The following is a 14,062-nucleotide window of genomic DNA, read 5'->3' as shown; positions in this document are numbered from 1 at the left end:
GTGACTCTTTCGGCAACACTGAAAACCAAGTGTGGCCTTAAGTGCAATTCTAAGGGAGGGCTTGACTCGGGCAAGTCAGTGCTAGAGCTGACTGAAAACCAAGTGTGGCCTTAAGCGCAATTCTAAGGGAGGGCTTGACTCGGGCAAGTCAGTGCTAGAGCTGACTGAAAACCAAGTGTGGCCTTAAGCGCAATTCTAAAGGAGGGCTTGACTCGGGCAAGTCAGTGCTAGAGCTGACTGAAAACCAAGTGTGGCCTTAAGCGCAATTCTAAAGGAGGGCTTGACTCGGGCAAGTCAGTGCTAGAGCTGACTGAAAACCAAGTGTGGCCTTAAGCGCAATTATAAAGGAGGACTTGACTCGGGCAAGTCAGTGCTAGAGCTGACTGAAAACCAAGTGTGGCCTTAAGCGCAATTCTAAAGGAGGGCTTGACTCGGGCAAGTCAGTGCTAGAGCTAGAACCCGGACTGGTCAAGCATGTACTCAAAGTGAAGGTTAGTGCCTCTTCTCGTGACTGGAACGTTTTGAACCAAAGCATTGTGTATGGTCTGGCCAAAGATATTGTTTCTGACACACGTGAACTGTCCGATTCCTATTAATCTTGTCTGTTTGTCTTGTATTATTTATCTGAAATTAATCTTGTCTGTTTGTCTTGTATTATTTATCTGAATGTTCCTTCTTGAAGCTTTTGATATTGATTTTCATTAAACATTAATCGAAAAAGGTTGAGATACGAGAATTTAGTTACCCATCAATTATTCTATTGGATAGGCTTGAAGGCCCAAGGGAAAATTGCTTTTAATTTCTTCACTATTCACTTCACATTTATACGGTTTTCCCACAGCGGACTTTCCCTGCTGTGGTACCTCTGCACTTTTACTTCTGGTGCGTGCTTGACGAAACGATAAACGACAAATGTGTGTTCACGGACTGAGCTGACCATGCTTACCTTTGACCGCTGAAAAGAAGGATAGCACGTGTATTCTCAAATTTATGACAGATCTTCACCACACTTCACTTGACACTGAATCAACCTTCATATTAAAGCGAGATTTTTCACCCATTCTCTCTCAAAAATACAAAACACAGCTTCTCCGAGAATTTCGGGCATGCCGCGGTTTTTACCGCATTTTGGTTCGAGGATGCCGCGGAAATGTCGCATTTTGACGAGGCCAGTGCCGCGGAGCGGTGCCGGTCGAGTGGCAACACTGAGTTGAACTGACTTGAAGCGGAAATTCTTACACAATGCAATCAAATATTCAAAAAAAACGAGCTTAATGATTTTACGTGTAATAAACCTAATGTGTGCTTTAACTTCTTAGATAGTAGATATAGTAATTGTAAATATCTACACATTTGTAAATCTCATGTTTTTAGCCGGTTGTACAAATAATCTGTGTAAATACCCCCATGTTGATATTTGTAAAAAAATTTCAAGTGGAAGGTACTTTGGCTGTACAAAAGCTCATATTGAATCGCCCATTAAAGGTCGTAGTAGGCTCCACAAAACTGGGCTGCCCAGAAGCCATCTTAATCCTGCTAAATTTACTAAGCATTTTAAGTCGTGTAATTTTGCTCATGTATCATCAGACGCGGGGAGTAGGTTTAAAACCCAACCTTTTTTAGGGCAGCGTCGAAGGCACTCACGACCCCCTCCTCCCCTTGGTCAGGTTCCTGTCGACTTCCATTCTTATCCCCCTGCATTTTCAGATCAACAATTAATAAACCCTTCCCGATTACATGCTCCACCCCCTTACCCCTTGTTATCTCCTCCCCCTCTCCGTATACAGAAGTCCTATTTCCTTCCCCCTTACAGTATGCTGCCCCATACCCTCCATTCTTTGCCGCAAACCAGCAATTTCTTGACGGACATGAATCACTATTCCCACCCAGCCCCCCTTTCCCAGCACCTTACGAAACCTCACCCCCAGCCCATTCGTTTTATCCCTCGTGCCTACCCTGTAAACGTGACTCAGGTCTGAGACTTTTTGCATTCAATAATTGTCATATAATAAGTCCTCGTGCTTCGTCCATATTCTTGCCCGTCCCCCCACATCCAAATCCCCAAAGCAAATCCTTCTCTTACCCTTCTTCTCCAAAGCATAATAAAATTAAATTAAAACCCTACCCAGGAAATTCTCAAACCCATCAAGTCTCCCTGTCGCGATTCCCCAATCGGTTTGTTTTTCCTAAACTTTTAGTTACTAATGCTGAAAGTCTTAATTTTGAAAAGCTTACTGAACTCGAGGTGGTTTCAGAATCAAATTTGATAGATATTATAGCTGTTACTGAAGTTCAATCCCATGACCCAGGGTCCCTACGCCTGACAAATTATTCAGAGTTTGTTAAACTCCGTCCTTCAGGCCACCCACTCGGGAAAAAGGTGGCGGAGTTTTGTTTTTTACTAAGAGTCACCTTTACCCAAAGGTTATTCAAGTCCCTAACTTATCCGAGTATGATGAAATCCTCTGGCTAAGTGTTAGACCAAAAGTACTCCCTCGTCCATTTAGGATTATTGCAATAGTTTTTTTCTATTACTCCCCAAATCAAAATATCGAGTCAAAACGTAATTTTATCCAGCAATTACAGGCAAGTGCTGATTTTGTTATTTCTAAGTACCCCAATGCTGGCCGTTTTTTAGTTGGCGATGCCAACGACCTTAAAATGGATTCTTTTTGTGCTTCACTTAAAGTAAAGCAAATTGTTAAAACACCGACGACTCGGGGAAATACCTCTCTTGGTGTTATTTTAACTAATATGTATAATTTTTACAGCCCTCCTTCAACTTTGCCCCCATTAGGTTGGAGTTATCATCTTTCCATTATTTTGTCCCCCTTCTCAAATTTTAAGCATACTTTCTCAAAAACTTATAGCACTTACCGCCCTCTTCAAAATTCTGGTCTTCTTTCTTTCGGTATGTGGCTGAGTACTGAAGATTGGTCCGACATTTATAGTTTACAAAACCTTGATGAGAAGACAGCCACGTTTCATAAAAAGCTAATCGATAAATATCAAATTTGATAAATATCGATAATATTTTAATTGATAAATATCAAATATTTTAGCTAATATATTGCCCTCCCTCAACTCCTCCCTGGTCTTCTTTCCCGACCTTCACTTAAAGTAAAGCAAATTGTTAAAACACCGACGACTCGGGGTAATACCTCTCTTGATGTTATTTTAACTAATATATACAATTTTTACAGCCCTCCCTCAACTTTGCCCCCATTAGGTGGGAGTTATCATCTCTCCATTCTTTTGTCCCCCTCCTCAAATTTTAAGCATACTTTCTCAATAGCTTATAGCACTTACCGCCCTCTTCAAAATTCTGGTCTTCTTTCTTTCGGTATGTGGCTGAGTACTGAAGATTGGATTGAAGTGATAAACCCTTTATTAATCAAGCAATAAAAACACTAATTAGAACCAAATTGAAGCTGTTTAAAAATGGTAAACTCGATAAAGCCAATATACTAAGAAAATCAATTAAAAGAGAAATTCGTAAATTGGCACGATCCTACTACAAAAATAAAATCGAAGAATTGTTCACTAATAAGCCAAAAAACTGGTACTCCGAGGTTAAAAAGCTATGTGGCAGGAGTCTTGACCAGCTTAATTTCAACTTACCAGAGCCCCCTGATGTTACTGCAAATAGTCTAAATAAATTTCTCGCTTCCATTGTCCAGAGCCATCTAGCATTGCCAATCCAATTATCAACATGAGCCCCATCCCCCTTTTTCCCGACTGTTCCCCCGTCTGAGATTGAAAGAAGAATTGATAAACTAAAAAAGACAAGTGTTTGTCCTTTGGATATCCCGCTTCCTCTTATTAGACTTCCTGTCTAAGCCCTTGTCTGTTCTGTTTAACGAAATTACTAAGTCTGGCCAAATTCCAACAATTTGGAAACAGGGTTTCATTACCCCTTTGAAAAAGAAAAACGGAATGCCTGGCTTTGAAGGCGTTCGACCTATTACGCTTACTCCTATTTTTTCAAACTTGTATGAAGGATTCCTTGCAGATTTGCTAAAGGAAAAAATCCTACCTCTTACTGACCTGAAGCAATTCGGAAACCTAAAATCAACTTCTACTTCCCACTACCTCGTTTCTGTTATTGACCACATCGGGAAAATCCTCGAAAAGCCTAATTCCTGGCAAAACTTAATTTCCATTGACCTTCAGAAAGCCTTTGACCTTGTTAACCACAATATTTTAATTGAGAAACTAGAAAGCGAGTTCAATATCGATCCCATACTGGTAAAATTGGTTGCCTCCTTTTTAACAAATAGATCGCAGGTGGTTAAATACCAGAACCATTACTCAAATCCTCTCCCTATCCACAATGGCATACCCCAAGGAACTCTCCTAGGCCCCCTCCTTTTTTCAGTCACGATTAACAGCCTCGCGAAGGAAATTCCTGACCGTTGGAAATTTGTTGATGACCTAACGATTGTTGAAAGTTGCTTCAGAAATCTAATAAGCGACCCTATGAGTATCCTCAATGAAATTGGAAGTGAGGCTTTGGACCTAGATATGACAATAAACCCCTCTAAGTCCATGATAATGCCGATTTGTTTCCTCAAATCCTTGCCCGTTTTCTTAATCCTATCCCTCCTGAAATTAATGCGTCCTCGGTTAAATTACTTGGAGTCACAATTTCTTCAAATTTAAAGTGGGATATCCACGTTAAAGATATCATCCATAAAGCTAATGCGTCTATCGCCCTCCTTAAGCTCTTAAATAAATATAGCGCCCCCCTTCTCACTCCTTAAGGTTGTACACTTCTTTTTTCCGCTCGCATCTTGAATATGCTTGTCCAGTTTGGCACCCTGGCATCTCCCGTGAAGAATCAGACAAAATTGAGTCAATCCAAAAAAGAGCCTTGCGAATAATTTTCAAAGAAGGCAAGGTGCCTTACTCTCTGCCTTACTCAAGGCTGCTTCCTCATCAACGCCCCGCTCATTACGCTAAAGTTCGACTCTTTCTCTCAATTCTTCTTTTTAAAACAGTAAAAAACTTTAGCGTAAAGAGCTGGGCGTTGATGAGGAAGCAGCCTCTTTCATATACGAAGTATATTCTGTTCGTTTTAAGTTTTAATGTCGCTCCTTACTTTCAGTTAAAAAACTTGTTTTTTTTTATTTAATTTCTGAACGTTTTTGAATCAATGCATGTTTTGATTTTGGCTCTCCGCAGAGGAATACTCAAAACGAAATTTGACTTTCTCATAATTTTGATCGAATGATTTTGAGAGAAAAAGAGCGGGGGAGGAAGCCTAGTTGCCCTCCGATTTTTTGGTTAATTAAAAAGGCAACTAGAACTTTTAATGTTTTACGAATCTTTTTATTAGTAAAAGATTTACGTAACTTATAAGTTAGCTAACGTAAAGAACTTTTGTATTCTCATGTTTTTATTACATACTAGCTGTTGGGGTGGCGCTTCGCGCCACCCCAACACCTAGTTGGTGGGGGCGCTTCGCGCCCCCCCAAGCCCCCCCGCGCGCGTAAGTCGTTACGCGCCATATTAGTTACGCGCCATTGTAGTTGTGTCCCTATGTCCCACCTGTGAATATAGATATATATATATATATATATATATATATATATATATGTTTTTAACTACGTAAAACTTGCGAATATACAACATTCTTTGCTGTCCCATTGTCTGTGCATATAAATAGATTTTCAGGTTTACCGACTCTTGAACATGCAACATATAATGGTCCATGGGAAAACAATCCGTATTCAGATCTATACCTCATGATTCTAATGATTGCCCTTGAGCTTTGTTGATGGTGATTGCTAATCGACCATTCCCTGAGTCGCCATCGTCATTTATATATCCCCCTGTGCACCCCGGCGTCCCCTTTGTAGTTATGTCCCTGTGTCCCGGTCGTCATTTATATTCCCTGTGTCCCGGTCGTCATTTGTGTCCCGGTGTTCCAGTCTGTGATTTCTCTTTGAGTGTCCCGGGCGTCATTTATATTCCTTGTGTCCCGGTGTCCCGGTCGTCATTTATATCCCCCTGTGCCCCCCGGCGTCCCCATTGTAGTTGTATCCCTGTGTCCCGGTCGTCATTTATATTCCCTGTGTCCCGGTCGTCATTTGTATCCCGGTGTCCCGGTCTGTATATACATTCGTTTTTTAGTTTTGTTTTTCTCCTTTATTTTTTTCCTTTTTTCTTTTTTTTCTTTTTTAGTTTATTTAGATTTTTAGATTTTTTAGTTTTTTTATTAGTTTTTAGTTTTTTTGTAGTTTTTACCATTTTTTTAGTTTTTTTAGTTTTTTTTTTTACTTATGTCCTGGTCGTCATTTATACTCCCTGTGTCCCGGTCGTCATTTGTGTCTCGGTGCTTTGTTGATTGCTAATTTATATTATATTTATATTTATATTTTTTATATTTATTAATATTTTTTTAGTTTTCTTTTTCTCTTATTTTTCAGTTTTTTCCTTTTTTTAGTTTTTTCTTTTTTAGTTTTTAGTTTTTTTTTGTTTTTTACCTTTTTTTAGTTTTTTTAGTTTTTTAGCTTTTTTAGTTTTTTTATTAGTTTTTAGTTTTTTTTTTTTAGTTTTTGCCTTTTTTTTAGTTTTTTCAGTTTTTTTTAGTTTTTAGTTTTTTACCTTTTTTTAGTTTTTTTTTAGTTTTTTAGCTTTTTTAGTTTTTTTTCTTTTTAGTTTTTTTTTGTAGTTTTTACCTTTTTTAGTTTTTTTTTCTTCTTTTGTATTAGTGTGAAATAATTCAGACGTCATATGCGGACAAACACGACGTCACTCGACAGACAGACAGACAGACATAACCCACAAACAACTTATTTTTATATATATTTATTCATATTTTTTTAGTTTTCTTTTTCTCTTTTATTTTTCAGTTTTTTCCTTTTTTTTAGTTTTTTTCTTTTTTAGTTTTTAGTTTTTTTTAGTTTTTTACCTTTTTTTATTTTTTTTTAGTTTTTTTAGTTTTTTAGCTTTTTTAGTTTTTTTATTAGTTTTTATTTTTTTTGTAGTTTTTGCCTGCTTTTATTTTTTTCAGTTTTTTTTTAGTTATTAGATTTTTACCTTTTTTTAGTTTTTTTTAGTTTTTTAGCTTTTTTAGTTTTTTTTTTCTTTTTAGTTTTTTTTGTAGTTTTTACCTTTTTTAGTTTTTTTCTTCTTTTGTATTAGTGTGAAATAATTTAGTGTGACGTCACCTGATCCACAGATCCACACACAGACAACTTATTTTTATATATATAGATATGAGGGGGTTCGCCCCCTCGTCAGTACCTCGCTCTTTACACTAAAGCTTAAATTTTGTCCCAATTCATTAAGAATGACCCCTGAATCACGAAAGCCGTAGAATAAATAGTTGAAATTGCTAAAAACACTTTAGCGTAAAGAGCGAGGTATTAGAAGGAGGTGAGCCCCTCATATGGGTAATAATTTCTGTTTTAAGTTTTAATGCTGTTCCTTACTTCCAGCTGAAAAAACTTTTTCATATTTATTTTTTAATTTGTTTTTTTTTTTACTAAATGTAAGCACTGGTCAAAGTTTGTAACTTGTTGCCCCTCCCACGGGGACTGTGGGGGAGTAAGTCGTCCCCAAAGACATAGTCATAAGGTTTTTCGACTACGCTGAATAAAATGGCTATCTCGGAATTTTGATCCGTTGACTTTGGGAAAATAATTAGCGTGGGAGGGGGCCTAGGTGCCCTCCAATTTTTTTAGTCACTTAAAAAGGGCACTAGAACTTTTCATTTCCGTTAGAATGAGCCCTCTTGCAACATTCTAGGACAACTTTTCGTTGAGATTCTATGACTTTTAGGGGGTGTTTCCCCCTATTTTCTAAAATAACGCAAACTTTCTCAGGCTCGTAACTTTTGATGGGTAAGACTAAACTTGATGAAACTTACATATCTAAAATCAGCGTTAAAATGCGATTCTTTTGATGTAGCTATTCGTATCAAATTTCCATTTTTTAGAGTTTTGGTTACTATTGAGCTGGGTCGCTCCTTACTACAGTTTGTTACCACGAACTGTTTGATGAAGTAATCAAAATCAAAAAATGTGTCAAAAATGAAAATGAAGAGCAAAGACACATGCAGTTAGAAAAAAAGCAACAGAGTAACGAAAATGAAAATGAAGAACAAATATACATGTGGTTAGAAGAACAGTGGAGGTGTGTCAAAAACAAAATGAATAGCAAAGACATATGCAGTTGGCAAGAATCAAAATGTGTCAAAATTGAGAATTATAGCAATGTTGATTGGTTTTGGGATTTTATAGATTAGATAAATCACTGGAAGAAAAGAAAGCTTTGTTCCCACCACCTGAACAATTAAAAGAAACGAGGATTTCGTGATATGTTTTTTATAGTGACAATAGGAAAGCAAATGCAAAAGAAGAAGTTTATGTCCTGTCACTTGAACAATTAAAAGAAACAAAGGTTCAGCAATATGTCTTTCATAATGACAAGATACAAGCCAATACAAAAGAAGAAGTTTTTATCCCACCTCCTGAACAATTAAGATAAATAAAGGCTCAGTAATATGTCTTTCATAATGGCAAAAGACTGGCCAAGGGAAAAGTTACAAGGTTCAATAATAAAAAGAAAACAAACAAAATTTTACAAAAGCACTACTTCTAATTTAAGGTCCATTTGGACTTCATGACCTCAAGAAAAAGCTCAAATTGCTGAGTTTAGAAGACAAGCAACAATTAAAATCCATATATAGAAGCCTGCCAAGTGCCGGGATCTGGTGGCAAAGCTGCCAGGCTCCTGGTACTATATATATATATATATATATATATATATATATATATATATATATATATATATATATATATATATATATATATATATATATATATATATATATATATATATATATATATATATATATATATATATATATATATATATATATATATATATATATATATATATATATATATATATATATATATATATATATATATATATATATATATATATATATATATATATATATATATATATATATATATATATATATATATATATATATATATATATATAGTAATATGGCTTATTTGTCGAACAATTAACTGATATAATCAAAGGAGGCTTTAAGGTAGCTGATTATCTGGAAATTTTTTAAATTGTATTATATTGTTTTATTGCTAAGATGCTAAAGGAAATTTAGTCTATCAGTTGATCAGCATATCAACTGATCGGTATATCCGTTGATATTTAGAAAAAGTCATAAGAAACAAGTTGCTTGGTAGATAATATGTTTTTCTTTATTTGAACTGAGGCGAGTGTGTTAATGTTGTAATGAGTTGTTGGAGGTAGTAATAGTAAAAAATATAGCTCTTCATCACTTTGATAATATTTTATAACACCAGCCATTGCTTCAAGACAAATGCAAATAAATATTTTGATTCAGAGACTTAGTTGGGAATAATTTGGATGAGACTTTTTGTGACTACCCAAAATCGGGTTCAAGTTACACTGTCTTTCACTGTGTTTTTTTACTGTCTTTTTGGAAGTTTTGCCTGCTTTTCGATGTTTTCATTTTGCTTTCATTGTTAAAGGAAAGGCTTTGTGGTCTATCGAATTACTTATTTTGGGATTAAAAATGAATTTGATGTACCAATTGATCTGCTTTGGAATTGTGATTTTCATCTTAAAATGGTACCAACTTGAGTTAATTTACGATTGTTTTCCAAAGGGTTTTCTTCTACCTTTTGACTTTCCCACTGTTTGCATTATTTTATTAGTGGATTAGAAATGCATTATTGTTATTGTTGTTATTGAATATCAATATTGACTTTTTTTCATTTTAGCTAATCTTTATTAATCCTCTTTTTTTTAGAGAAAGAGTTGCTGGATTCAGAGCCAAACGTGTAGAAGCAATGGCGAAGAGGTATTTGGCAAAAGGTGTCAAGCCAGAAAACATTCATGCCATATTGGGGATACCCCCAAATAAGATTGACTCATCCATTGTAAGTTTCATGTTATTTTGAATTTAAATCAAATAGTTGTGGGCATCAAGTCATGGCTAATTGTAGACAAAGCCAAGACAGATAGTCCAATTGAGTGAGAGGCAATTCTGGCATTAATCCCCTCTAAGTAGGATTGTATAAAAATGATTTTATTCATTTATAAATGGATATGCCTATCTATTAACCGTCCATGCGTTGTATTATCCGTCCATTGAATTAAAGTAGAATAGTTGTGAGCATCAAGTCATGGCCAATTGTAGACAAAGCCAAGACAGATAGTCCAATTGAGTGAGAGGCAGTTCTGGCATTATTTCTCCCTTATTATGATTGTATAAAAATGATTTTAGTTCATTTGTTAATAGATATGTCTATCTATTATCCGTCCATGCGTCATTCCTAGGGCAGTAGAACTGAGGTATATAGTCATAGAGCTAAGATAGTCGTAGAACCTATAGTTTTCCAAGTGCTTGGTTAAATGGCACGGGGAAATGGCGGGAGTAAGTGTGCCTCTCTTATTGGACCAATGCTTGTTTGTTAGCAAGAGTTTCCAGCCTTTTCTATGCTTAAATTACTTAGAACCTTGAAATAAAACTTCACATTTCTTCAGAATAAGATGCAGGAATTTTCCCCAACTTTTACTAATTTTGTATACTTATCATATTAATAGTGGTTAATATTTTTTTTTTTTTAGTTTTCAGTCCAAGTCAGCTTTCTTGTATCCCTTAGAGTAGTGACGTAATTTTGTTCAAATCTTGGCGGAGGGGAGTGGTAAATTTGGAGCCAATTTTCCTAAATCAAGACAACATTTTTTAAGAAAATATTTCATCTGGGAGTCAAACTGGGGTCTGTGGCGGCACTGGAGTCGGGGAGGTGCAGCTGCTCCCCTGTCCCATAGAAAACTACGCTCCTGCTTGGTACCTGCAATCCTGGCTAAGGTTATTGAAGACCGAGACTGGGTTCCAGGACAGTTCCATTTTTGTCTTTTTACCCATTTTTTTTTCCTATTTTCGCAATGTGGTACGAATCAAAATGAACATGTTAGATTTTAGTGCTGGCTCTGATTTTTGGAGGAGAAGTGGGCTACTACACGCAAAATCTCCTGGCCCTTTCCTGTGGTTACATTTTTTAGTTTGATACTGTAGCACAGCTAATTTTCAAAAGCAAAATTTTCAAATTTTCAAAAACAGGGGATTCCCTTTTTTTCTTTTTTTTATCAAAAATAAGCAATCACAAAATATTTTCAATAAAAAAAAATTAGCTTAAAATTTAAATGGAAACTTAAAAGGTAAATTTCAGCACTGGAAAGAAAACAAAAAGAACTTGTACTAGACCCCCTTGAAACTTGGCTCTAGGGACATTAAACATCTGTCCTTCTTGACAGCCATGCAACACACAATATTAGGTCAGCTTCTTAAGAACAAGAGCCCACTTCTCAAATCCCATTGTAAGATCCCTTCTTCCATGCGGGGGAAAAGTGAGGCAAAATCACAAGATCGCCTGATTTATGCAATATGCTATGTGTAGTATATTGGATTAAAGGAACACGAACGGTAATGCCCATGTTGTGTGACCTAATTATGTATACATATATATTATAAACCATTTTTTACACCATTCCTCCCAACCTAGAAAATAGTCTTTAGTGTATGACTGTCGCATTAAATAAACGATGAAAATTATGTTTAAGTCTTTAACATGCTTGTGATAAATTACTCAATAGAAGAATGCATAAGAAATTCAAGTTCTGGAAGCTAATGTGTTAGGTTGATTTGTAAAGAACCCATGTTATCAGGAGTGCCAATTTACAAAAATATATGGGGAAAGGGGGCTAAATGTATTTTTGAAATCTAGAAAGTGGGACAATCTTGCTGTTTTTTCCACTTTTGAAATAAGAAGTCCAAAATAGTCATTTTTCAAAATTTAGGGGTGGGGGGTAACAATCGAGGAGGCAATCGCCTTTTCTCCTCCCCATAATTGGGACTCATATTTGCTATTCAGTGATATATTTTCACATTTAAATCATAATCACAACATGGCCTACCATTGGCTAATCTTTGAACATTGTATTGGTTTAATTCATAATGCTTCAGACTTCACTTCATAATAAAGAATCAGGTAAGAGTATATCCTCATTTATTCGCACATTTGTAGGATATTGATGAAGAATTAAATTCTTTTTTTTATAATTTTCCTTTATGGAGTTGTTAACCTTGAGATCATAGAGAAAAAAAAGAAATGTTTTGTACTGGAAGAAGTTTATGGGTAAAATTTTAAAAAATTTCCATCTCCTTGTTCCAGCTAATTTCCTGGTTTAGATCTTCGTCTTTCATTTGCCAAAATTAACCGTGTCCCTCTCCTCCCAGACATGCTCCACCCCACTTCCCTTTTCCAGCATCATCTCGCCATTTCTTCCCTCCTCCCAAGAGCCCTCCCAAGTTGGTTCTTCCTAACTTATCCTCATGATCTCCCCATTCAGTTTATCCCTTGTGGCTATCTTATCAGTTTAGCTCGGGTTTAAGAGTTCTTCATTTTTCGCCGTTTAAAAATGTATTTTTATGGCACTTGGTATTAACCAAGTGACATATAGCAATCGCCAATTCTGTCGGTCTGTCTGTCGGTTCCGGTTTTGCTACTTTAGGCACTTCCAGGTAAGCTAGGGCGATGAAATTTGGCAAGCGTATTATGGACGGGATCAGCTTAAATTAGAAATAGTCATTTTCCCAATTTGACCATCTGGGGGGTGGGGGGCCGGTTAATTCGGAAAAAATAGAAAAAATGAAGTATTTTTAGCTTATGAATGGGTGATGGGATCTTAATGAAATTTGATGTTTGGAATGATATTGTGTCTCAGAACTCTTATTTTAAATCCCGACCGGATATGATGACATTGGGGGGAGTTGGAGGGGGGAAACCTAAAATCTTGGAAAACACTAAGAGTGGAGAGATCGGGATGAAACCTGATGGGAAAAATAAGCACAAGTCCCAGATACATGATTGACATAATCGGAACGGATCTGCTCTCTTTGGGGTAGTGTGTGTGTGTGGGGGGGGGGGGGTAATTCTGAAAAATTAGAAAAAATGAGGTATTTTTAACTTACGAACGGGTGATCGGATTTCAATGAAATTTGATGTTTAGAAGGATATCGTGTCTTAGAGCTCTTATTTTAAATCCCGACCGGATCTGGTGACATTGGGGGGGGGGGGAGTTGGGAGGGGGAAACCTAAAACTTGGAAAACACTTAGAGTGGAGGGATCAGGATGAAACATGGTGGGAAAAATAAACACAAGTGATAGATACATGATTGACATAAACGGAACGGATCTGTTCTCTTTGGGATAGTTGGGGGGGGGGGCTATTTCTGAAAATTAGAAAAAATGAGGTATTTTTAACTTACGAACAGGTGATCGGATCTCAATGAAATTTGATATTTAGAAGGATATCGTGGCTCAGAGCTCTTATTTTAAACCCGACCAGATCTGGTGACATTTGGGGGGGAGTTGGGAGGGGGAAACCTAAAACTTGAAAAACACTTAGAGTGGAGGGATCGAGATGAAACTTGGTGGAAAAAATAATCACGAGTCCTAGATACATGGTTGACATAACCGGAACGGATCTGCTCTCTTTGGGGTAGTTGGGGGAGGGGTTAATTCTTAAGAATTAGAAAAAATGAGGCATTTTTAACTTACGAACGGGTTATCGGATCTCAATGAAATTTGATATTTAGAAGGATATCGTGTCTAAAAGCTCTTATTTTAAATCCTTACTGGATATGGTGACGTTGGGGGAAGTTTGGGGCGGGGAACCTAAAATCATGGAAAACGCTTAGATTGGAGGGATCGGGATGAAACTTGGTGGGAAAAATAAGCAGAAGTCTTACATACGTGATTTACATAATTGGAACGGATCCGATCCATTGGGGGGGGGGGGGGGTTAATTCTGAAAAATAAGAAAAAATGACGTATTTTCAACTTACGAAGGAATGATCGGATCTTCATGAAACTTCATATTTAGAAGGACCTCGTAACTCAGATCTCTTATTTTAAATCTCAACCGGATCAAGCGTAATTGGGCGGGGGCAGTTGGGGGGATCGGAAATCTTAGAAAATACTTA

The 14,062-nt window shown here is 36.5% G+C and overlaps 1 protein-coding gene across 1 annotated transcript in view; it reads left to right on the top strand.

Moving 5' to 3' along the window:
* Nucleotides 1-14,062, top strand: part of LOC136035654 (uncharacterized) — a 79,775-nt gene that overhangs the window by 14,820 nt on the left and 50,893 nt on the right. The window contains exon 2 of the mRNA XM_065717564.1: nt 9,821-9,950. Within this exon, the coding sequence (XP_065573636.1) occupies nt 9,821-9,950 (130 nt within the window). The remainder of the gene's footprint in view (nt 1-9,820; nt 9,951-14,062) is intronic.

This window comes from Artemia franciscana, chromosome 2 (assembly GCF_032884065.1).
Source record: "Artemia franciscana chromosome 2, ASM3288406v1, whole genome shotgun sequence".
NCBI classification, from domain to species: Eukaryota; Metazoa; Arthropoda; class Branchiopoda; order Anostraca; family Artemiidae; genus Artemia; species Artemia franciscana.
Note: the sequence above shows the minus strand (reverse complement) of the source record. Positions and strands in the feature narration are given on the sequence as shown.